The sequence below is a fragment of the Rhinolophus sinicus genome, linkage group LG15, assembly GCF_036562045.2.
Source record: "Rhinolophus sinicus isolate RSC01 linkage group LG15, ASM3656204v1, whole genome shotgun sequence".
Lineage (NCBI taxonomy): Eukaryota > Metazoa > Chordata > Mammalia > Chiroptera > Rhinolophidae > Rhinolophus > Rhinolophus sinicus.
Window position 1 is genome coordinate 14,868,377 of NC_133764.1, and position 25,068 is coordinate 14,893,444.

Here is a 25,068-nt window from a genome sequence, read left to right on the forward strand (position 1 = left end):
CCTTTTAACCCTCGAAGTTCTGTTTATTCTACAGCTGGTAGCCTGAATGCCGCGTTTCCCATTACATCACAAAGGGGCTCAGGCAGATCTCTGCACAGAAACGTGTTGCAACTGTTTATTTTTTTCCATATTTAAACATTTCTGACAGCCAAACCCGGCTGAGCCAAAAGATGGAGCTTTGTGAATGAGTCTGGTTGTTGGTGTCTGTGCAGAGAGAGGCTTTAAAAAACTCTCGTCCCTCAGGTGATTCTTCCCAATCATGTCCTTTTTCCTGGGCAAAGCCTGTGAAGCGAGTTACTTCTGCAGTACACGTGTGTTGATTATGTGCCGTTGTGTGATTAATGGGGCTGTGTTCCGCCTGGTTCCCAGGACACTCTTGAAAACAAGATGTTTCATTTCATTGCCTTTTCCTAGCGCAGTGATTACAGTAAATAAACCAGTGCAGGCTCCTTCCACCTGGAGCCAGTCAGGGAGTCCCCACACCTCTACTCCATTTTCTCCTCCAGCATCACCTTCAGTGGTATGTCCCTTGAATGCCCTCTTTTCTGCCACTTCCCAAAGGTTCCTAGTCTCCAGGAGAAACAAATTGCTTAGGTCTGAGGCCCCTCCCTAGTAGATTTGACTCATGCGCAGTAACTCGTCTGGGAAGATTCCAGGATGTAGGTCGCTCGTATAGCTCCCCTTGCTTCTTGCCTCTTGCCATTCCACCTCTTGAACCTAGTTGTAAAGCTTTTCTTTGTAATTCTTTTATGGGTCTCACTTTTTTTGGAGTACAGCTTAGCATCCATAGGGTACTTCCTGTTCCAAACTCCTTGGTTAGGTGGTCCTCTGGGGAAGACAGCCAAGTCTGTAGACTTGGCAGGCTCTGGATCTGACCACAGTTTGGCTATTTGAGCTACGTATGTCCTGGGCTGGAAAAAAGAAAGCTGTAGGGATCCTTAGTGCCCACCAAAGCAGGGATCTGAACCACAGTAGATTTTTGACAAATGGTGACAGAAAAATGAACCTTCTTTTTATAATTCTCCCCTGGAGTTTGAACGGGGGAGAACTGGCCTTTGCATTTTCAAGGTTTCTTCTCAGTTCAACCAGGACCTGGTGATACGCAGTTAGGATGACCATCCGTCCGGGTTTGCCCAGGCCTGAGGTGTTTCTGGGAATGTGGGGCTTTCGGTGCTAAAACTGGGACAGTCCCAGGCAAACCAGGACGATTACCATGTATCTCACCTTCCACAAGGGAGGGACAGGAGAAGGAACAGGATAGACGAGACGGCACTGATACTGGTTCAGCTGCTGGATGCTTAGGAAGCTTGGCCAGCCAGGGATGAGGTTTTTGTTGGGTGTGTGTGTTTTCCTGCTTATATATAGGAAGAGATTTCTAAAGCATTGGGGTGGGGGGGAGCCCACATGACTCTTTCCACAGCCAGACTCTTCCCTCTGGCTGTGCAAGAGGAGGGGAGATTGGCACTCGCTTGCTGTCTGTGTGGCATATACTTGGCTGAACAGGAGTGGGGGAATTCTGGGAGCTGCCTCAGGCACTGGGTGTCTAGAGTGTTTGAGTAAGTGTCGCAGGCACACTATCTGGAAAGGTGACAGGACCTGCATTAGGCAACTGATTCTCTAAATTCTTTTCCCTCTCTGGTTAGGATTAAAAACTCCTCCTAATCAATTTTGACTTTGCATAGACGGACACATATTCACCAGATTGCTGCCATGGGTGCAATTTTGTATCCTAGCTTTTGGGGTAAGATTTCCTGGCAAATACCTGCAGTAGATAACGTTCGCCACAAGCACCACCCTGCTCACAAGTGCTTAGTATACTTTACTGGTCCCTCTTTAGAGCTGCTCCTCTTTTCTTACCTTATTTCTCACAGGGTTGCTGTGGATGTGTGGTCGATGCTGGCTGATTTCTGTAACATACTGACTGCGGTGAATCAGTCTGAGGTGCCACTGTACAAGGACCCGGACGATGACCTCACCCTTCTCATCCTGGAAGAGGATCGGCTTCTCTCGGGCTTTGTCCCCTTGCTGGCTGCCCCTCAGGACCCCTGCTACGTGGAGAAAACCTCGGATAAGGTCAGCCCCAGGCCAAACATCACTCCCCATTCACCCTTCCTCTTAATTCTCCAGACTTTTTTATTCTTGGGAAGTTTTCTGTGCAAACGGAACATGATTAAGTCATTGAGAAGGGTGTTAAGGGAAAATATCGACCTTTTAGCCGCTGACATCTAGCTCTGTGTCCTGAAAAAAAAGCCTCTCGACTTCCTTTGGTGTGTGTGCTTGCTGGCATGTTGTATATACGATCATTTCCTCACTTGTTTAAATAGTCCAGCTTGTGTTGGCAGTGCTCTCACTCAACTCCAAATGGTTTGCATCATGCTTAAAGCACCCTCCTTCCTCCCCCCTTTCCTCCTTCCCCCCAGCCACAAAACTCTGCACTAGGAAAACAGCCAGGGCTTTTTCCCTTCTCTAAGGAGGAGAGTGATAAATAGGTGACTAGAGAGAAGCAGACACCATGTGTTAACTTACAAAAAAAGCTTTTAGGAATATGAAGCATTCCCCGCTGCCTGGTTTCTATTTTTCTTCCTCTGAGGACTGTGTTTTAACTTGAACTTTTTTCTTGTCTGTCTGTTTATAGAAAACAAAGCCCATTGCCTGTTGCCCTGGTGGGGACTATGCAACTCTTAGTCTCTGCTTAACAGTTGGGTCTTCGGCCAGGTGCAGAGAGCAAGGCGTTTCATTCTGCCTCGCATTCCCGTGCAGCGGTTGTTAGGCTGGGGAAGTAGCACCCACAGACCCTAGTAGCAGAGTCTCCTGTGCTGAGCAGGGGAACCCTGTGACTGAGCTTTCTGTGGCGTTGTTAGCGTCATGTCCCCTGGGAGAGAGGCTTTGGGGGAAGAGCCCACAAATGGCTTCTCAGGAAGAAGTCTTTTGACCTAGATGAAGTATGTGTACAGACATGTAGGTAGATTTTGTTTTTTTAAATCAAGTAGTAAAAACTAAACTTCAAACATAAACTGCAAATATGAGCGGTTTTATATTAAACATAAAAATTTTAAAACTTGTTCGTAGTACACAAACTGACTGTAAGTTCATTGTAGACAAGTGAAAAAAAAATTTAGGTATAATTCCTCTACCCAAAGGTAACACCACTGTTATTTTTTGCTGATCATGTATAATCATATTTAATTTCTAGTATACGCATGCACTTTTTTAAACAAAACTGGGGGTCATATTATACATAATATTTGTAATCTGTTTCTTTTACTCAATACTTTTTAATGTAGTCTCACATGGAATCGTTGCTGATGCTCACTTAGTATTCTTTTATATGCCAAGTCTTTGCTTTATTGAACCAAGGGACTGTTCCCAATTTTTTGCACTATCAACAATGAAGTGATTTCTTGTAGCAGAATTTTGGTATATATTCCCTTTGGATACATTTCTGTAAGTAGGTAAAGGTTCTAGACATTGACATATCAAAATGCACTTAATGGCTAATGGATGCACTTAATGGCTAATGGATCTTGGGAATGTGAGAGCAAGAGGGATACTCATTTATGCTTTTCCAGTGCAAGGTGGAATGAAACCTTGCTCTTCCAGTTTAAGGAGATAAGAATAGGATTAGTATGTGAGGCTGAGGACAGCTAACAGTTTTCACTTTGTAGAAGATGTTCAGTTCAAGAGTTAGAAGAGAAAGTGGAGGACCATGGCTGGAGTCAGGGGATCCTGGTTCTCTTCTTATGTGATCACAAGGTGGTCTTGACTCTTGAGGGTAGTTGTGGGAGTTGGCTTTTGGGTTAGCTGCCTTTTAGTGCAGACCAGCGAAGGAGTCCTAGCCAGTTTCAGATTTCCTAAGCCCTGTGTTCTCATTAGCTCTCCCAGTGTCGGGGTCAGTGTATGATACATGTGTATGAGATAGTACATGATACGATACATGTATATGATAGAACATTATATATGGTAAGTATATGATCTGGCCGAGAAGAACAGAGCCCACAGCCTGTGGTAGTGATTCACCGACTACCCGGGGCAGTTACAGCTCATTGAGACTGAGGTAGGGCTCCACTTCAAGGACTATGAAATCGGTGTGCCAAATATAACATATCTAAATCCAAACTCCTGAATGTCTCCCCCCACCCCCAACCTGATCTTTCTTCAGTCTTCCCATCTTGGTAAATGGCAACTTTGACTTTTGGGTTACTCATGTCAAAATTCTTGGGGTTATTCTTGGTTCTTCTGTTTTTCTCACATCTCCATAACTAATCCATCAGCAATTTATGTCTTCTTCACTCTCAAAATAAATGCAGATACAATTCTTTCTTAATACCACACCCTAGTTCAATTCATCAAAATGCCTTCTGACTGGTTTCTCTCGTTCCTCCCTCCTCTTACTCCCCAGTCTATTTTTAGCACCGCAACTGGAATGATCTTTTTAAAACATCAATAAGATCATGTCACGTCTCTGTTCAAAACCTTCTGACGGCTGTTCCTCTCACTTAGAATAAAAGCCAAAGTTTTCACAACAGCCTACAGTGCCCGCAATGACTTGATGTCACCTACACCCTCTTAACTCTCTGACCTCAGCTCCTACTGCTCTCCTCGTACCCAATAAGCTCTAGGCACATTGGCATCCTTACTGTTCCTCAAATAAGGCACGCACTCCTACGTAAGGGTCTTTGCACTTGCTTTCCTCTCCACCAGGAAGAAACAGTCTGTCCCCAGATGACTATGTGGCTCTCCCATTCCTTCTAAATGTCACCTTGTTAGAGAGGTCTTCCCTAGCTATCCTGTATAAGGTGTTACTTGCCTTTCATTTCCTTTTATTCTGCTTTATTCTCCACGGCAGGGAAAAATTAACATCTCTTGAATATCTAGCACGTATCAGTCCCTGGACTAGCTATTTTATTAAGTCCTTACAATAAGCCTGTCAATTAGGTATGAGTACTTTCATTTTTTAAAAGAGATGACTGAGGCTCAAGAGAAGGGTGAAGAATGATGAGAAACTCATTTCTCCATGACTGACCTAGAAGATTACTATGAATGTGTCAGAGGGAATCTTTAGGAACTCTTGACCTTTTAGAAACAGGAAAAAGATAGACATTTTCTCCAGTTTCTAGTGTTCACTCCTAAGAAATGTAAAATATCTCAAGGACTTGATAGTAGCAGCAACATGAGCAATTTTATTGCTGGTCAAGATTAATCACATGTTCAGTCCAGCCTTGATGATCGTTCAACAGATAATTACTGAGAATGTCTTGCACACACACATGAGAGATCCAGACATATAAGACAAAGATCACCCTAATTTGGGAGGCAGTTTGTGGCATATATAAACGTGAGAAGAAACGTAAGTTAATTTGAACCTATAATTAAGGAGGAACTCTTGAAATTTTGTTGAGTTGATAGTATCCCCCTGAAGGTGTTGCTTAAGGAGTACTGATTTGACGTTAACATAGCACTGTATTTCCCAAGCACGTTCTATGGAATTCTAGTTTTGTAGGTTCTTGACTGTTGGGTGAAAGTTTTATGATCATATAAATTAGAGTAAAGTAGTGTAAAACAGGACCTAGTACTGCAGACTTCGTGGTGTTTTTTTATATAGTGTACATTGTAAGAAGGAGAGGCTTTGCAGTCTTTCCCATATTTGTTTTTACCCTTGATCTTTTTGATTTACTGTGAGTAAAATCTTGCAGGATTAGTGATCTGCCTAAAATAAACAAATCACAGTAGAAAACCCAGGCATGGGATGAGCAAGAGGTGAGAAACCAGGTTGCTATTGGGATTATTCAGAAGTAAGGTAAGGAGTACAGATTCTGGTAAAAGCAATAGAGTGGAGCTGGTTACATTTTGAGAGAAACATCACAGATGTTGAAGCCAATTAGAGCCAACCAGGAAAAAGGAAGTGATCATAGGTTCATTGAGTGGCTGCTAGGCACCTAAATCCAGAGGTTAAGTAGCCCACCCGAGGTCACGTCGCTAGGAAGGAAGCATAAGATTAGAACCCTTGTCTGTATCACTTCGGAACTTCACGCTCTGATGAGTGATTTGATGTCTAGGATTTGCTTCACCGTACCCTGGAGAGGGAAGTGGGCAGATAGGAGTATAACTGAAAAGAAGGCCAAATACTGATCTTTATTAAATATCGATCATTATTATTATTGATTAAATATTGATCGTTATTACTAAATCTGAAAAACGGGTACATTGAGTTCATTATAGTATTCTACTTTTGTATATGTGTGTATTGTTCATAATAACAGTTTTTAAAAGGAGTAATAAATAGCCATCCTGAAAGCAAAATGAATAAAACTTTGTGTCCTTCCTGCCACATTATAGTACATAAGTGATTGAAAAAGTAATCAAACCATAATAATAATAAAATTAAGCTCTTGCAGTCACTAATGATGTTCTAGGCACAGTGCTAAGCTCTTTACGTGCATTTTCTCATCAATACCCCAACAACCCTGTAGGCAGATAGGACAAGTCATAGAAAGGAAACTGTTTTAGAAGAAAGATAATGAATTCATGTTGTGTCTTAGTCAATATAAAAAAAGCTTAATTAATCATCTTCAAAATATATGCGTGTGACTATATAGCTATAGGTGATACTAAACAAGGATCTATTCAGTGACAGGCCCTTTCCTTAGGCTCTAAAGCACTAGTTATTTAGTGGATACCAAAGCATTTATTTCATAAGCAGATATGAGCAATCCTCATTCTAGCATCCCAAGGTAGATTAATCTGTGTGATGTTCTTTGTCTTCCTCCATATGACAACTAAGTGAAGAACCTCCGAACAGGCTAATGCCAGGGCCACTCTGGCTAGATTAGGGAATACATTACAAGTCATGATATAAAGTCATGTTATAAGTCTCATGTCACATCCCATTTATTTTTATAGTCATCTTTGCTTTCTGTCTGGATATAGGATCCCAGGAAGCTTTGTCATTCATAAAATATATAATTGAGGTTAAAGATGAGGCTTAAATTGTCCAGCCTTTGGAACTACTGGCTTGTCAATTTGTTAAATGACATTTTTGGCATGTTGTTTGTTCATATAATTACCAAAAATGTTTTAAATAAAAAATATAGAAGAGCACAAAAAAATAAAAATCACCTATAAGCTGCCACCTAAAATTAACCAGTGTTAATAGTTTAGTATATGCCCTTCCTGTCTTTTTCCCACCATGCTATATGTGTGTCCTTATTCTTTTCCTTTCTTAAAATTGGGACCATACAATATATGCTTTGTTCTTGTTTTATGTTTTTTATATACCCTTGTTTTATAGTTGCAGTTTGGGGGTAAATGTCTTTGGTATTTGGTGGTCTGGAAAATATTTATTGTAAGTGCTACCAGTGACTAATTTTTTGAAAAGCATATTTGATCCTCTGTTCTCAAAGTATCAACATCAAGAATGAAAAAAAAAAAAAAGCTGTTGACTATCCCATATTTAGGTTGTGAAAATTAGGACAGTTTACAATATGCATTTTCTTTTTCACCCAATTGCATTATGTTTCTAAATTTAATTATTAAGAATTAATTTATATTAAGTGTTTTCAGAGCTTACCATCTGTCTTATTATTCTATGGCTTCCCATTTTTGTGTTTATTTTGATTCATCTGTTCTTCAAATGCAGCATGGAGGAATTTTTTTCAGCAAAGATGTCATGGATGCTTTTTTTAAATTAAGATGACTTGTAAAATACAGTAGTGATACACATATTTATTATGCAAAACAATCAAACAATTCACAAAAATATGTAAAGTCGTCAAAAGCCATCCTCCAGGGATAACCGCTACTAGCAATTTGATATATGTCTGTTTAGACCACTTATGTGCCCATTGAAACATATTTATACACATATATACAGGTGATCAAAGTGATAGTGTGGTGTACATTCTCTTCCTTACTTTGCTCTTTGCGTTAAACAATATATTAAGGACATTCATCATGACTAGTTTTTGAACATTTGTGTCTTGAAATTGTTCCTACTTTGTCCTTCCACATGAAAAGGCCCTTAGCTCAGGTTAACTTTTTCCCCCTTAAAACTATAGATATTATTCCATTGCATTAATAATTAGAAAAAATTGGAGGAAAGTCTGATTTTTCTTGTTTTGTAGGTAAACTATTTTAGCCCAGCATGGGTAACATAATTTTTTCTAACCTTGAATTTCAAATCGTGTGAAGATTTGTTTAATGTTGGGCTCTGTACTTTAATTTTTCATGGTACCTAATGAGCTTTTTTAATTTGCAAATCCAGTTCTGTCTTTGGACCAAAAAAGTTTTCATCTCTTATGTCCTTGATTGCTAATGGTCTGTTTAAGTTCTTTTGTCCTAATAGATTGGATCTCCATTCTTTGTCCTCTACATCTCTTTTTCTGTCATCATTTTCATCACATACTGCTTTGCCTCTACATTCTCAGAGGGCTTTTCAAGTTTGTCTTCTCTATAATTGATTCAGATTTTTATAGTGCTGATTCTACTCTTTAATGCTTCTAATTCAGTGGGGGTTTTTTCCCCTTCTTCCGACTTCCCTCCTCTTCCCCCCCCACCCCCTGACTTTGGTTCAAGTCATTGTTTCTCAGTCTAGTTGTGTAGGACACAGCTCCCTGGCCCATGCTGGTGTTACCAGCCTTGCACTCCCTCCTGGCTGAGGCAGTCGGTTGGCCACTCACAGCAGCGCACAGCAGCTCTCACCAGCTGCCGTCTGCTCACACTGGCTGCTGGCCACTCACGCTGGCTACCAGCCACTCACGCTGGCCACTGGCAACACATGGTAGCCCATGACCACTCACACTGGCCACTAGCTGCTCTTGGCAGCACACTATAGCCCACGACAGCACACAGCAGCCCGCGGCAGCACACAGCAGCTCACACCCACCTCCAGCTGCTCACGGCAGCCTAGCCCCAGGGAGAGCCATTGTTCACAATCTTTGCTGCAGAGGGCGCAGCTTGCTGGCCCATGTGGGAATCGAACCGTGACCATGGCGTTAGGGGCACAGCGCTCCAACCACCTGAGCCACCGGGCTGGCCCCTAATTCAGTTTTTAAATCTGTTATTACATTATTTGCTCCTTTATATTATTTCTCTCTCTTATCCTGTAACCTTTATACTTTTTGCCTTTCATTCAGATCCCTTTTATCTGTCTTTGTTTTATCATTCATCTTTTAGCATACTTCACAGTTTCTGTGATTTTAAAAATTCAATTGTAAGAATAAGACAGACACTGTCTTCTTCATCTAACATTTTTTTCCTAAAAAAAATATATGTTTTGTCTTTCTGTCTCTTTGCATGCTATGATCTCCCTTTTTTTATGTTGCAAACTCTTTTCATAGGCCCCAACTTGGATTTCTACAATCTGATTCTGGCCATTTATATTTCTTCAAACAAAGAAAGATTTACCCAGGTCTGATAATTGGTCCAGAACAGGTTAAGTAGAGTCTCACTGGATGCCTTCTTTGTCTCCAAATATTATTTAGAATCTCCTTCTCAAGTCTAAAGGTGGTTGATACAAGTTTGAAATACCAAGTCACCACTCTGAAGGGAGTGGGCAGGAGGCCAGGTGGTACAATCTCAATAAATGAATTTAGTTTTTACATTTTCTCTTCTGTTTATAGTGGAGCTGCTATACCAAAGCTAGTTTCCTCTGTCCAGTCTTTGTTTCACATAAATGATAATGGCACTTTCTGACCTCCTTCCTGGAGCTGGCCTACCATTTTCAAGAAGAAATTCTACCCTCTGGCCACTTATCTTGGGCCCTCTCTGATTGTAAGTAGTACTGCTTTGTAGCAGTGAAAAGGCTTCCAAGTAGTGTTCTGCATGTGTCCTCAGACTTTGTGGTAGGTAGACCAAAGGTGGCCCTCGTCTTAATCCCCGAAACCTGTTAAATATGTTACCTTACAATGCAAAAGGAGCTTTGCAGATGTGATTAAATTAAGGATCTTGAGATGGGGAGATGTGCCTGGGATTATCCAGGAGGGCTTAATGTAATCATAAGGGTCCTTATGAGGAGGCAGGAGTGTCAGAGTCAGAAAAGGGAGATGTGATGATAAAACCAGAGGTCACAGAGAGAGAGAGAGAGAGAGAGAGAGATTTGGAGATAGCATGCTGCTGGCCTTGAAGATGCAGGAAGGGGCCATTAGCCAAGGAATGCAGATCTCTAAATGCTAGAAAAAGCAAGGAAACAGATTCTTCTATAGAGCCTCCAAAAGGACATAGCCCTGTCAGCACCTTGGTTTTAGGAATTCTGGCCTCCAGAACTGTAAGATAATAAATTGTATTGTTTTAAGCCATTAAATTTGTGGTAATTTGTTACATCAGCAGTAGGAAACTAATACATCCTTCCAAACTGGAGAATTTTGCCAGGCTCTTCATTAACTTCTCCTGCTGCTTTCTTTTTCTCTTTCTTTTTTAACCGTTTTAATTATGAAATACAAATATGGAAATGCATAAATCAAAGACTCATCACAAAGTGAGCAACTGTATAACCACCAAGCAGGTCAAGAAATAGAGCAAGACAAGGGTGATTAATTACCAGTTCTATTCAGCTTTGTTGGAGGTCCTAGCCAGTACAGTAAGACAAGGAAAAGAAACAAAGTCTTAAAAAAGATAATTGGAAAGGAAAAAAAATAAAGCTGTCATTATTTGCAAATAATGTGATACATGCTTAGAAAACCTAAAGAAAATAAGGATAAATTATTAAAATTAATAAGTGAATTTAACAGTTGCTGGATATAAAGTCAGTATACGAAAAATTAATCCATGTCTGCGAACTAACATCAAACAAAATGATGTTTTTTAAAAAGTTGCTTTCCTAGGAAGGGAAGCTGTGAATTGGCTCTTAATGACCTTCTTGCTATCCTCTGTCCATCTGACAGTAATTCTTATGGTTGATGGCAGATGGATGGCATTTCCCAGTAACAGCTATTGACTGTCTGCTATGCATCAGGCACCATTCTGGAGGATACCACAGCCATAGGAGTGAACACAGTAAACAAAGGAGGACTCATGGGGCATGGGGGATATACTCTGTGTATTCAGTTTGGTTATTTCAGTTGGGATATTGAAAGTAGAATTATTTAACTCAGAAGTCAATGCTTTTTACATTTTTTATTATAAAAATAATCTTTCTTTGTATTATGAAATAGATGTTAATTTTAGAAATGCTAGGGAAGTCAAGGTTAGCAATAAGGGAAATAAAGAGTCCTTGATCCTTCTATACTGATCGGATCGCTGGACAGATAGGTGGATAAATGTGAAGTCTTTTTCTTTTTAACAAACAGAATCAAATTGTATATACTGTTTTCTAATCTACTTTGTTCATTTAGCAATAAATATATCCTGAACATATTTCATGTTCACCTATAACATGAAGTTTAATGGCTACGTTATATCAACTTACATGTATATACCATAATGTTTAGTCCCCAGTCATTAAACTTTTTAGGAAATTACTAATTTTTCAGTTTATAAATGATGCTATCTCAAGCAATCTTATACAGAAATCTTTACATAAATCTTTTATTAGTTCACAGGGTAAATTTGCAAAGTGGAATTATTAGGTCAAAGGGGGTATACACATTTTTAACACTTTCAACAAATAATACCAAATAGCCCTCCAAAAAAGTTATAGCCATTTAAACTGCAGAATGTTGAGAATATCTGTTTTCTAGCATTCTCACCAATCCTAAATGGTTTAATTTTTTTGCAGCTTTGCGAGAGATGGACAAAAATGGCATCTCATTGTTTTGATTTTCATTTTTTGATTATTAATAGGGTTGATTTTTTAAAAAGTATTATGCTCATTGGTTATATGTATAATTATATTTATCATGTATTGCCTTAAGTTCTTTGCCTATTTTACCATTGAGATGCTCATCCTGTTTTTCTTTTTTTTTTTAATTAAAGTTTATTGGGGTGACGATTGTTAGTAAAGTTACATAGATTTCAGGTGTACCATTCAGTAATACATCATCTGTGTATCACATTGTGTGCTCACCACCCAGTCAGTTCTCCTTCCATCACTGTGTATTTGACATCCTTTTTTCCTTAATGATTTGTAAAAGCTATTTATAAATAACTTTTGAACTTTCTTCGGTTACCTTTGTACAAGACGTGTTTTATTTTTATATTGAATGAGATGAGAACTTTTGGAATCTTGGAAGGGAAGGGTGTAGCACTCTACTTTTTAGGCAATAAGAATATGTGTGTTCCTCTGTCACATCATGCTAGGTAAGATCTTTTGTTTTCACCCTTTCGTTTAGTTTCTCCTTACACCTCCCTCTATCAGTCCACAGATATCTAAGGAAAAATCATTTCCAGCCAGATATTTAGAAATGAACTATGGACTGTATCTATTTCCTTCTCTATTTTGCTTGCCTAATCGAAGGAGCCCTTAATATGGGTATAAACTTAGTAATAGTTGTCACAGTGTTTTTGGCAAGTCCTCTGGTTTATATTTAGAAAACATTATGAATTTAGATTTTTTCCCCCCTCTTCTCACTTTAGGTGAGTGAATACCTTGATGGGCTACGTTTCTCTCTTCCTATCTCATTGTTGCCCTCCCTCACCTTTTTAGTGCTCTCTCACCTCTTTGTTTATAAATTTATAAAATTGTTTATAAATATATAAAATTACTGATTACCACTTATTCCAATCCCTGATTGTATAAGTTACTGCCTAATGTATAAATCTAATTCCCCAAATGGACCCTGTTGAACTCAGTTATCTTTATGCCCTTGCTGTGGATATAGATCAATCACTAGGGTTCTTTTTGTTCTATGATAGTAATTCTCACACTTTAATAATCATCAAAATCACCTGGAAGATGTGTTAAACAACCGTTCTGGGTCCCACCCCAAGAGTTTCTGATTAGTCAGAAGGAGGAGAGACTAAAAAATTGCATTTCTAACAACTTCCCAGGTGATGCCAGTGGTCTGGGTTCCACACTTTGAGACCCACTGTTTTTAGGAATTTGGGGGCTGCCAGGGTTGCAGCCATCAGACAAAGGTTTTGGCCCAGGTAAAAGTAATAAAGATTTCTGGTATAAGTAATCTTCCTAATTTTATCTTTAACGTTGGAATGTAGAGCATATTACCTGAGAGTTCATATATTTTACCTCCATTTTGCCCAACAGCTTTCTGAGTCCTTCAGAATGAAGTTATGTTCAGAATGCTATAAATACATTTTTTCCTAAATATATATGAAGAGTTACATGTCTGGGTCTCCTTTCCCAAAAAGAGCCTCAGCAAAACAGCAGACTTTTAGTGAGTGCTTATCATCTGGTAGGCACTGGTTTAATGTTTTACATTATCTCATTTAAATTTCACAAAAGCCCTATGGGAATTTGAATTATAGGGCCGAACGTGCCCAGGATGACACAGCTGAGAATAAAGGAATCAAATCTGAGCAATTCAAAATCGAGAGCACACAGCCTTAATTGAATACAAATATAGTGGGGTGGCCGGTTAGCTCAGTTGTTTAGAGCGCGGTGCTCTTAACAAGGTTGCTGGTTCGATCCCTTCATGGGCCACTGTGAGCTGCGCCCTCCACAACTAGATTGAAACAACTACTTGGAGCTGATGAGTCCCGGAAAAACACACTTAAAGTAAATAAAAATTCAATATAAATATAGTAATAGAGTGGCTGAACAAACATATTGCTTAGTACGTCCAGTTCTCTTCTCAGCTTTGACAGTTATTTTCACTGGGAGCTTGATTTCTCACCAGGATCTTGGGAGCTGTTGATCTGGTTTAGGTCGTAATTCCTGAGGATGAACAAAGAAGTAAAAGTTTATATGAGGGGAATGGATGATCAGATTGAATTTACCTGCTTCTTTCTCTGGGTTGAATGTTCTTCAACTCTTGGAATACCCTGGGTCCAGATACTCGGTCTAGAATATAAGTCTTTGGAAAAAGAGCTTGATTTATTTTTGACAAACCCATGAAAGTGTTCTAAGAGGGCCTGAGTATATGCACGGGATGATCTACATCACTTTGGAAGTGTGTGTAAGGGCACAGTAGTGGTAGTGTAACTTCCAAGGACCAGAAGATCAGGACAATGCCCTGGACTCTGAACTTTGCAAACAGGATTCCTTAAAGATGATCAGTGACTCTTGGGAGTTGGCTGATGGGGGTAACTGATGCATAAAAACCAGACGGTCAGCACTCTAAGCCTGCCTACCTATCGCCATGCAAACAGTCTTTGGCTCAAGAATTAATAAAATGAGCCATATGAAAAATAAAGTTGAAATTACTAAGAGGAAGATGTGCCTTCTTTAGCAAAAAGACTTAACTATTGACATAAACCTCTACCGGTGGTACTACCTGCACCACCTTTTAAATTTTTCTTTACTAATATAATCCCATGTATATATGAATATGTTATATATAAAAGAATATGCATTATGTTTTTACTTCATAACTTTTAGATATCTGAAAAAATTAATCTTTAGTTTATATCTTTACTTTTATTAATCAACTTGTATGCAATTTACATATAATAAAATCATACATTTGAATGTATTGATGTATGTGTACACCTAGGTAAAGACCACCCCAACCAAGACACAGAGTATTTCCATCTCTCCAATCCCATTCCCTGCCCCAGGCAACCACTGATCTCATTAATTTTGTTATAGATTAGTTTTACCTGTTCTAGAATTTCATATAAATGGAATCATACAGTATGTACTTTTATGTCTTTCTTCTTTCACGCAGTATAATATCTCTGGGATTCATGCGTGTTGTGTTTTTCCAGTAGTTCATTCCCTTTTGTTGATTAGTATTCCATTGCATGGATATTTCACAGTCTGTTTGTCTATTCACTTGATGATGGATATTTGGGTTATTTTAAATTTTGGGCTGTTATGGATAAAGATGCTATGTACATTAATGTACAAGTCTTTTTGTGGATATATGTTTCCATTTCTGTGGAGTAAATAGGAATAGAGTTTCTCAGTCATATAGATAAGTATGTATCTGACTTTAAAGAACCTACCAAACTATTTTCCAAAGTTGTCTTGTTCCCACTAGTAATGTACGAGAGTTCCAGTTGCCAACACTTCGTATTTCTAGTCTTTATAATTTTAGCCATTCTAGTAAGTGTGAAGTGGTATCTCAGTTTTGATTTGCCTTTCCCTGATTGATGAGCATCTTCTCATGTGTTTGTTAGTAATTCATAATATCCTTTCATGTGCCTTGTTTGGAAGGTGTCCATACCTGTCACCCATTTTTAAAAAATTGGGATAGTGATGTTGTCTTATTTAGTTGTAAAAGTTCTTTATATATTCTGGACACAAACCCTTGTCAGATGTATATCCTGTGACTGTTTTCTTGCAGTGTGTGATAAAGTCACAGTGTTTCAAAATTTCCCTGTATGATTAGTGCCTTTCTCTGTCTTAAGAAATCTTTGCTTTTGTCTTCTTAAGAGTGTGTGTGTGTGTGTGTGTGTACACCCTTTTTAATTTCTTTCCAAGTAGTTTTTCTAGGGCTAACAATCTGTATCCTTAACTTTTCAGAATACATTTAGGGTCAGTATTGTATGTTACACTTTACATCTTATACTTCCTATTTCCTGCTTCACATTTTACAAATGTAGTAACCTTAAAACAATATCATTCCATTTACCCATTCGCTCTTGTTTTGTGCAGTTGTCTTACCTTTTACTTTTTATATGTTATAAACCCTACTGTACGATATTTTTATTGCTACTTAGTTCAAGTAAATTACAAACAAAAAGAAAATACATACTTTTATATTTATCTGTTTACTAGTGCTTTTCATTCTTTTCAGTAGGTCTGAGTTTCCATCTGGTATCCTTTATTTTGAGCCTATAGTACATAAGCAGGTTGGCTGGTGATAAATTCCCATAGCCTTTGTTTATCTAAAAATGTCTCTGTTTCTTTGTATCTTTGGTTTTTAAGGATTTTTTTTTACTAGATACAGAATTCTAGATGGAAGATTTTTTCTTTCAGCATCTTCAAGATGTGGTTCTATTAAGTTGGTGCAAAAGTAATTGCGGTTTTTACAATTGTTTTTAACCTTTTAAACCACAATTACTTTTGCACCAACCTAATATTTTTACCTGGCCCCCACTTCTCATGAGAAACCAGCGTTCTTATGTCTCTCTAAGTAATGTATCATTTTGTAGGGGCTGCTCTGAATATTTTCTTTTTACCTTTGCTTTTCAGAAATTTGATTGGGATGTGCATAGGTGTGGTTCTTTTTACATTTATCCTGCTTGATGTTCACTGATCATTTTGGATTTGTAAGTTGATGTTCTTCATTAAATTTGAGGTGTCTTTCAGACTTGATTCTTTTTTCTGCCCCAGTTACCCTCTCTTCTTTCTGGAATTCCAATTATGTGTATGTGAGATATTTTGATACAATCCCACAGATTTGTGAGGCTCCATTTATCTTAAGTGTTTTTTCTCTCTGGTTTTCAGATTATTTGGTTTCTATTGATCTGTCTGCAAGTTCATTGACTTTTCTGCCATTTCCAATATACTTTTAAATTTATTCTTAAATTTTTTATTTCATTATTTTGCTTTTCAGTTCAAGAATTTCTACTTGGTTCTTTTTTATAATTTTCTTTCCTCTGCTGTCATTTCCTATTTGTTTGCTCATTCAGATCATATTTTCCTATAATTCTTTGAACATCTTTCCCATTAATATTTTGGACATATTTATAATAGCTGCTTAAAGTATTTGCCTGCCAGTTCCAACATCTGGGCCATCTCACATTTGATTTCTACTAAATATGGATTGCATTTTCCTGTTTCGTTGTATCTAGAGATTTTTGTTTAAAATCACTGGACATTGTGGATAATTTGTTAGAGAGACTCTGGAGCTTGTTACCTTCCTCTCTAGAGAGTATTTTTTATTTTATTTTAACAGACAGTTAAATTATTGCTTGATTATCTTGAACTTGTGTAGGCATGGTTTTGGAAATCTAGGATGTTTCCCAAGCCCCAGTAACTTGGTGATAGTCAACCTCCAAGCCCTGTCTCCCCTGCAGATTTTGTTTTGGGTTTTAGGATCTATTAGCGCAGATTTAGATTAGGTCTAACTCTACGGTGTGGCCTCTCTGAGGTCTCAGATTTTAACTCAAGAGGTATTAAAATCTCTTCACTCTGGCAGTGTTGGAACTCCACCTCCCCCAGTCCCTAGGCACCCTGTGCTATACCCCCAGCTCTGCTCTACCTCTGATACCTCTGTGTGCCACTCTCAACCCTTGATGGTCTTGGCCTGCCTATGTTCAGGCCAGCTTTCACCCCCTTATTTCCTGAGGGTTCTTACATGTATCCATGCCCTTCCTTGGCAGTTTCTTCCTGTCCATTTCCTTACTGACAGATTTCAGCCCTTTCAGCTGCCTCAAATTCTGCTGTCTGCCTCCTCAGCTCGGCAGGACCACCATAATTTTCTTGGGATTCAGCTTTCTGTGTCATGGTTGGAAAATGATTGCCAAGCAGAGGACTGTGTGATCACAGGCTCATTGCTGTCAGGGGTCACAGTCTTGCACTGCCTGTTGCGCACCACCTCAAACAGTTGTCTTATGTATTTTAAAGCTGTTTATGGTGGGAGGACTAGTCCTGTACCAGTTACTCCATCATGGTCAGAAACAGAAGGTGGACTTTTTAATTCCAAAAGTAATTTACTTTTTAATTACAAAATTAATGCAGGCTCTCTACAATAATATTAAAATAATATAGAACTATAGAATATAAGAGTACAAGTCCCTCCCTTCCAAAGATGATTTTTGTTATCAGTTTGGTAAACATTCTTGCAGACATATATACACAGAGCATTAATTTTTCTAATAAAATTAAAATGCATGCTATATATACGTTACTTTTTTTTTTTTGCTTGTTATACCTTGGAACTGTTTCTAAATCAGTACATATAAATCTATACCATTCTTTTTCAAGTTACATCATATTCCATTGTACAGACGTAATTTATCCATCTGTCTTTTAGGTGATATTTAGTTATGTCCAATTTTTGTTACTATAAACAGTGCTGAAATGAACTTCCTTGTTCCTACAAGTACTTAAATCTTTGTATACTTACACGACTGTTTCTGTAGAATAGATTCCTACAAGTGGAATTGTTTTGTCAAAAGATATACATGTTTGCTATTTTGACAAATACTGCCAAATTGCCCTCCAAAATGATCATACCAATTACATTCTCATTAATAGTATGTAAGTGTCTGGTTCTTTATACTCTCACCAATTCTGTGTATTATTATTGATAGTTTCAATTTCTGCTAATTTTGTGGGTTAAAAAAAATCTCATTTTAAGTTGCATTTGTTTACTAGCAGAATAAAGGATCTTTCTGTATATTTATTGTGTATTTATATTCTTCCTCTCTGACTTGCATATTTATGGCCTTGCCATTTTTATATTGTTATTTATTATTCTTACTGCTATGTAAGCATTCTTTATATACTGTAGATATATTTTATTTTATATGTTGCAGATAGTTTTCTCCTGGTTTGTAGCTTGTTTTATATTCTTGTTTATACTTTTTACAGTGCACAACTTAAGATTTTTGTAGTCAAATCTGTCTTTTCCTATATGACATTTAGGTTTTCTTGTCATACTTTCCTCATCTTTGCATAAACCTATTGTTCTTGCTGATTGTTTAACTTGATTTCTCTAAAAAGAAAGGTATATAATTAACAGGATACACTGTGATTTACCCAGACTTCCACTGGAGTTTTGGCTGTAAAGTCCGGACTGCCACTTTTAAGTGCTCCACATATTCCAAAATTGCAATCATTTGGAACAAAGGCTTTTGAAAGTTTGATGTTTTTGTGGACAATTTTCTGTGATATCATTATTGTCAGTGACAGGAAAAACTAATCTTTAGCTGCCTAAGAGTAAATCCAAATGTTTCTTGACTACTAGTAAACTTAGAAATAACCAGATGAAATAATGGAAAACCTCATTTGTAGTGAATGCTTATCTAGCAATAGATTTTTTTTTCCTCATGCACACAGCCCCCTCTAAAGTGAAGAAGAGAAAAATGAGAAACTGTTCTTAATTCTAGAGTACAGTGGAAAACGTGGTTTGCATATGTGCAGCAAAAAGCTTTGGAAGGTTGGAATTGCACAATGAGTGTAGGTTGAGCAATTGCTTAACAAGGCATACACATGGGGGGGGGGGGGTGTCCTTTGCTCTTGTGCAATTAGGGAACTCCAGAGCTGCCTGAATAGGGGATTTCCTTTTATTCCTTACATGCCGTTTTAAAAATTCACGTTTTCCCTTCTTTTTAATATTTGTTCTTTTTTTTAAATTCCTTTGAATTCTTATTTGTGGTTTTCTTTTTTGCGTGTTGTTTTTTTTTTAAGGAAAGAGATTAATTAGCCAGACAATCACATGTCCCCACCTCTGTGATTGTGATTAGACATGAACCTGGGCCAGGTTCTACAGCGGATGGTTGTTGATGTTTTAAGGATTTCTAGTTCAGCTTCTCATAATTGCAATACTCAGCTGGTTCTGAGTGTTTGAAATATGGATTACTGATCAGCCAGCGTTCCCTGATTTTTTTAGTACAGTACTGGAATTTTGCAGACTTTATAATGAGTTTTTTGAGGTTTTTGCCTGTTTTGCTTTTAATGACGACTGACACCTCCTGATGAAGATCAGCTGCAGACTTTACTAGAAAGTAAAGCCAAACTTTAAGCTGAACGCATAGGAGCCAACCAGTTAGAGCCAGAGCTATACAGTACTTGTTTCTTTCTTGGCAGAAGAAAAGTCCTTGTTTTCTCTCTTCTTCCGTTTAGCCTACGCAGTTGCACTCATATTAGATGGTACTTATTTAGTAAGCATGCTCTGATCCTCATTCTCTTCCCTTTATGCTGGGGGTACTGGAATCTCTTTGCTCTCAACTTTGCTCTGTTCCAGAGGAGCAGGAGAGGTAGATGGGTCAGGGTGCCAAAAAGCAGAAGTTAAGTATGTGGATTTCATAGCTGCTTGTATGAGTGTTTGTGGGGCAGGGAACTTCTAATGGAAAACATTTGTGTTGCATCAAAAACAGAGCAAGGCCTGGTTACAGTCTGTCTGCTCTGTCTGTCAGTCTGTTCCCTACCAGCCCTAGTCATTGTTCTCCTGGGAGTCTCAGGCGTATTGTGGTTTCTTCTGCTGTTGCTATCCCCTAATCTTGCCAGAGTTTTTGTGTCACGGGTGGCCCCATTCGCAGTCCGGAGTGAGACAGCATGGGTGGTGACTAATGGTTTTGAAGGCCCTCAAGCCCACGTACTGGCTTGGAGACCCTTTCTGGGTGAGCCTGAGGAGAGGGGAGGGTCTCCAGCACAGACTGTGGGAGAAGCATGCTTAGACACATACAGACACTTTTTTAGTCCCTACTTTTCCTGCTAGCAAAGCACAAAACAGAAGAATGGAGACCAGAGGCAAAGACTTGCTGTTGGGGCTTGCCATTTCATTTGTAAATGCTCCTAAGGGATGCACCTGGGTGCCCAAGCTTGTCTCTGACAGGCTGATGTCAGTCAGGTTGTGTGGCTGGATCCCTTCTGAGAAACGCGCAGGAGAAAGTGCTAATTTCCCTGAGGATAATGTCACTCCAAGATATGAGGGACCTGTAACTTGAGCTGTTTCTTTTTTTCCCCCTCCAGACCCTCTGAAATTCACATTTGTTCATCATTTTTAAAAAAGGAAGAAAGAAAGAAAACAATAAAAAAGCAGCAGCTCAAAGTTTTCTGGGTCCCCAAGAAGGCACTTCACCAATGTGGTTTTCACATTTTCAGATTTTTGGCTGGTGAATAAGATTGAGCAGAAATGCTCCTTCCCCTGATAACAATACATTCAGATGCAGGATCAGGAGCGTGTGGATTAAAACCAGACGGTGGATGATTAATATTTTTGCTTATAGAGGTAGACATGGCAGCTTCCTCCATTTAAATGAAAAAGCCCTTTCTCTGCATTTGTATGTGTGCATATGCTTACATGCTTGTGCTCTTCGAAGGTAGGAGCTAAGAGTTTCTAGCTTAGTTATAGTTTACAAGTACTATTTCCTTCCTCTCACTTTGAAGCACCCAGGAAGTTCTAGGATTAAGCTGTGAGGCAGAGGTGTGAAGATAAGCCACTAAAATGAGAGTGGGAATATGTTGTCTTTTGGAAGCTAACTGTTTTCACAGCTCTCCAGGTACCGCTGTAACACACTTTTTTATTCATTCGACCTTCTTGCTGCCTCTGGTCCTGTGACCTCATTATAGAAGTATAATTTTTCTTTCAAGATACTACACCTTTGGAGTGCCCATCCCCCATCATTTCATGATTGGATAATAATAATATTAAAAGAAATTTTATTATTACAGGTATACTTTGTTTTTTGACCTCACTCACAGACAACATGATAGAGATTTCGTGGAGAATACTTTTAATTAGATGTCAGCAGGTGTTTGTTTATTATTTTTTTAAATGTTTCCGGATTTAGTTTTATTAGGTTCTGTGCACATTAATCCATTCAAGCCAAGAAGACTCCAGTTAGCCTAGGCCTCTGATTTTCCCCCGTGATGTTTAAACTTGCATACACTTTGCCCTTTGTAGAAACAGAGACTTCTGCCCAAATGAAACAGGAAATGAAAGGGGGAGGAGGAAAACCAGGCTGGGACTTGGTATCTTGTTATCTACGTGAAGAAGGTTGTATTGTCTCCGCAGTAATGAAAAATTTGGGAGACAAAGGGTACAAAGGTTCTTTTATTACAGCAGAAATTTGGGTCTATTTTAATGTTACTTCCAATTTCAGGGAGAAAGTGGGTTCTGTGTCATCCCTGTCTTACTCTAGCTGTATGCCTTCCAAGTGTCCACATTCACAGAATGGAGGGATGTTCCTCCAGTTCATTCCCTTCCCCCGAGACTAAGATTCATTTATTTATTTACATGCATTCACATCTACTTTTTGTTACAGAATTTTGACATTCAGTCACGTAACCATCACCACATTAAGATATAGAGTATTTCTAGCACCCAAAAAAACTCTCATGCAACCAACTCCCCCCGCCCCCCACTCCCAGGCCCTGGCAACCTCTGATCTGTTTTCCCTCCCTGTGACTTCGCCTTTTCCAAAATGTCATATAAATAAAACCATGTAGTAATTAGCTTTTTCAGTCTGGCTTTATTCACATAGCATAATGCATTTGAGATATATCCATATTGTTGCCCATATCAGTAATTCATTCTTTTTTGTTGCAGTGCGGTTAGTACTCCATTGTATGGATATAGCACAATTTTTTTATCCGTTCACCAGTTGATGAATATTTGGGTTGTTGGCAGTTTGGGGTGATTGTGGATAGAACCACTACAGACATTCATGTATAGGTTTTTATGTGAACTTAAGTTTTCATTTCTCTTGTGTAAGTACCTAGGAATGAATGGGTGGGTCATTTGGTTAAGTGTATGTTTCACTTTGTTAGAAACTGCCAATCTGTTTTCCACAGTGGCTGTACCATTTTGCATTCCCACCAGCAGTATATGAGAATTTCCGTTCATCCACATCCTTGCCAGCACTTGGTACTGAAGTTTTTGTGTGTTTTTTTTAAGTCATCCTAATAGGTATCTCATTGCAATTTTAATTTGCATTTCTCTAATAGCTAATGATGTTGAGCATCTTTTCATGTGTTTATTTGCCGTTGTATTATCTTTGGTGACGTGTCTTCAGATCTTTTGACTGTTTTTGAATTGTATTGTTTTGATTTCTTACTGAGTTTTGAGAGGTCTTTATATATTCTGGATGCAAGTCCTTTGTCAAATATATATGTGTTGCAAATATTTTCTCTCAGTCTGTGACATGTCTTTTTGCTTCAGAGACTAAGTTTTGACTGATTAAATGCTGAGAGCTAGAGGTTTCAGGCTCTCCTGGTAAAGTAAGGAAATTGAGACCTTAGTCAGCAGAAAGATGTGAGGACCACCCCTTTTGAAACTGTTTATTTAAAATAAAAGAGGGAGGAAAGGGGTGGGCCAAGATTGAATTGTGCAGACAGATGTCTGAGGCTTTTTTAAATTTCTCTCTCCTGTCCCCACCTATGATGTGGGTTCTGGGCTCTTACCTTCAGCTGGTTCTTCAGTTTCTGCCATCACTCCAAGCTCATTGAGGCCTCTCCAGCTCTGCAAACTCCAATAGAATACCCAAGAGGGCAGTCCAGCTTTTTGCCCAGAGTATATTCCAGACTGAAGTTGTTTTTGATAAGTAATCATTCCCAAGCCCTGAAGTGATAGCCCCCAAGTTGTCACCCACTTTGAAGATCTTCTTTCATCTCCAGCTGGACTCTTTTGCAAACAAGCATCAGCAGAAGCTAGTCAGGGCTCTGCCACACAGGATTCTGCCATGAGAAGCAAATTGGCAGCAACAGGCAGCCCCCTGAGGCAATGGAATTCAATTTTCAGAACATATATTAAATGTGGATGAGATATTTATTTATCATGGGACGCTTTCATGTTGCATGGAATTCTTTCCACAGGGCAGCCCACTTAAGTACAGGGGAGAAAATGTATCTTGCCTCATTGGACAAAAGTCAAGGAAAGGTAGTATGTGCAATCTTGTCACTTTTTAATTGCTGACACTCTTACCGTGTTTTTCTTAAACAGTATTCGCCACTAGTTAGACACTAGCAGAGTTGCTTTTCTTTCCGCACGTGACATGGATCGCTAGCATTGCATGGGATGGTCAGAGAGGCCTGCCTTCGTCCTAGAGGACCGCGTTTCTCCAGGCGAATGCTCTGGTCAGGCTCTCTGGCTTCTGACCCCAGTACGAGTGATGTGTACAGAGAAGAATTTCTGACCCTTTACTAATCTCAGTTATTTGAATGCCTTTTTTTGTAAACAAAGCATCTTTTAGGCAAGCTTAAAATTTTTCTCTTTCTGCTCATATAGGTACAAAATTCTCACTTTACCAAGGACACATAAAAGCAATTAAAGATAAAACTGTAGTGTGGAATAATAGTTCAGGCTTTCAAAACAAAGGGAGGAGTTAAAAACAAGTTCTGCAATAAATCTGCAAGTGTGGAATCTAAGGGAAATGATCCCATCTGGAAAACTCTGCCAGTGGTGCCGTGGCTGGTCTGTGGAGCACTGTGGATCGTGGAGTGAAAAAAGAGCCTGCAGTCTTGAAAGATGACAGGCTCCTTAATTGATGTCCATTTCAGCTGGTGCTGTGCCAGCTTATGTTGGCTCCAGTCCAGCGTTCCTGTAATTTGGGAGCCAGGTGTGAAGCATTTTTGTTCCATCTTGTTCCCCAGCATCTACAGAAGCCTCACGCATCTCACTTGAGGCAGCAGCACTCTGTAGGAAACAGATGTCCAGGTAAAGGTGGAAGGAAGTGTCACAGCTGGGTTAGGGATGTTTTTGTAAAATCCTCCTCCACACTCGAGTAAGATTTGGGCCTAAGAGTTGGGGAAAGAGTGTTTCACAGCCTAGTGTAAGGTGTGACTACCAAGTACCCTGATTACTCTGATACTCATCTGTGATTTTTAAAAATATGTCTTATTACATTAGAGTTACAGTTACACGTTGTATCAGCAGAGATCTGTGGTGATCTGCTTTCTGACTCTGGAAACAGTAAGTGCGATATAAACAACGTCTCAAGATGGCCATCAGAATAAGGTCTGATCACTTCCAAAGCATCTAAGAATCAAGAGAGCATAACCTTGTGAGAGGCAGCTACCTCTGACTAAGTGGGGACATAACTGTTCTTTGGGGGCCTTAATGAACACACTGGAAGGACACTAATGTCATCTGTCCCATGCACTGGTCTTATGCCCTTGATGCTCAAGAGTATGGATGCAGTTGGCCCAAGAAGGCCTTCTTCCCAGAATCCAACCTGTATTCGTTTTAGCCCTCAGGCTAAACTGAACACTAAAGAACAGGCAGTTCTGCCTTTCAGGATTACAAAACATGAGCAGGATCCTCCCTGTGGGAACATTCAAGTCCTGTGGACATAGAACTTAAATGTTGGAATTGGTGCTTTGCCGCTGGCTTACATTTTGATATAAGGCAAGTTTTACCCTTGTAGAACTAAGAGTCACCTCTGTTTCCTGGAGGGCCCTGC

General features: G+C 39.0%; 1 protein-coding gene across 3 annotated transcripts in view; it reads left to right on the top strand.

The window, feature by feature from the left end:
• Positions 1-25,068, top strand: part of SMG6 (SMG6 nonsense mediated mRNA decay factor) — a 188,621-nt gene that overhangs the window by 97,850 nt on the left and 65,703 nt on the right. For all 3 annotated transcript variants that reach the window (XM_019755458.2, XM_019755460.2, XM_019755461.2), the window contains exon 13: positions 1,872-2,073. In XM_019755458.2, coding sequence (XP_019611017.2) covers positions 1,872-2,073 — 202 coding nt within the window. The remainder of the gene's footprint in view (positions 1-1,871; positions 2,074-25,068) is intronic.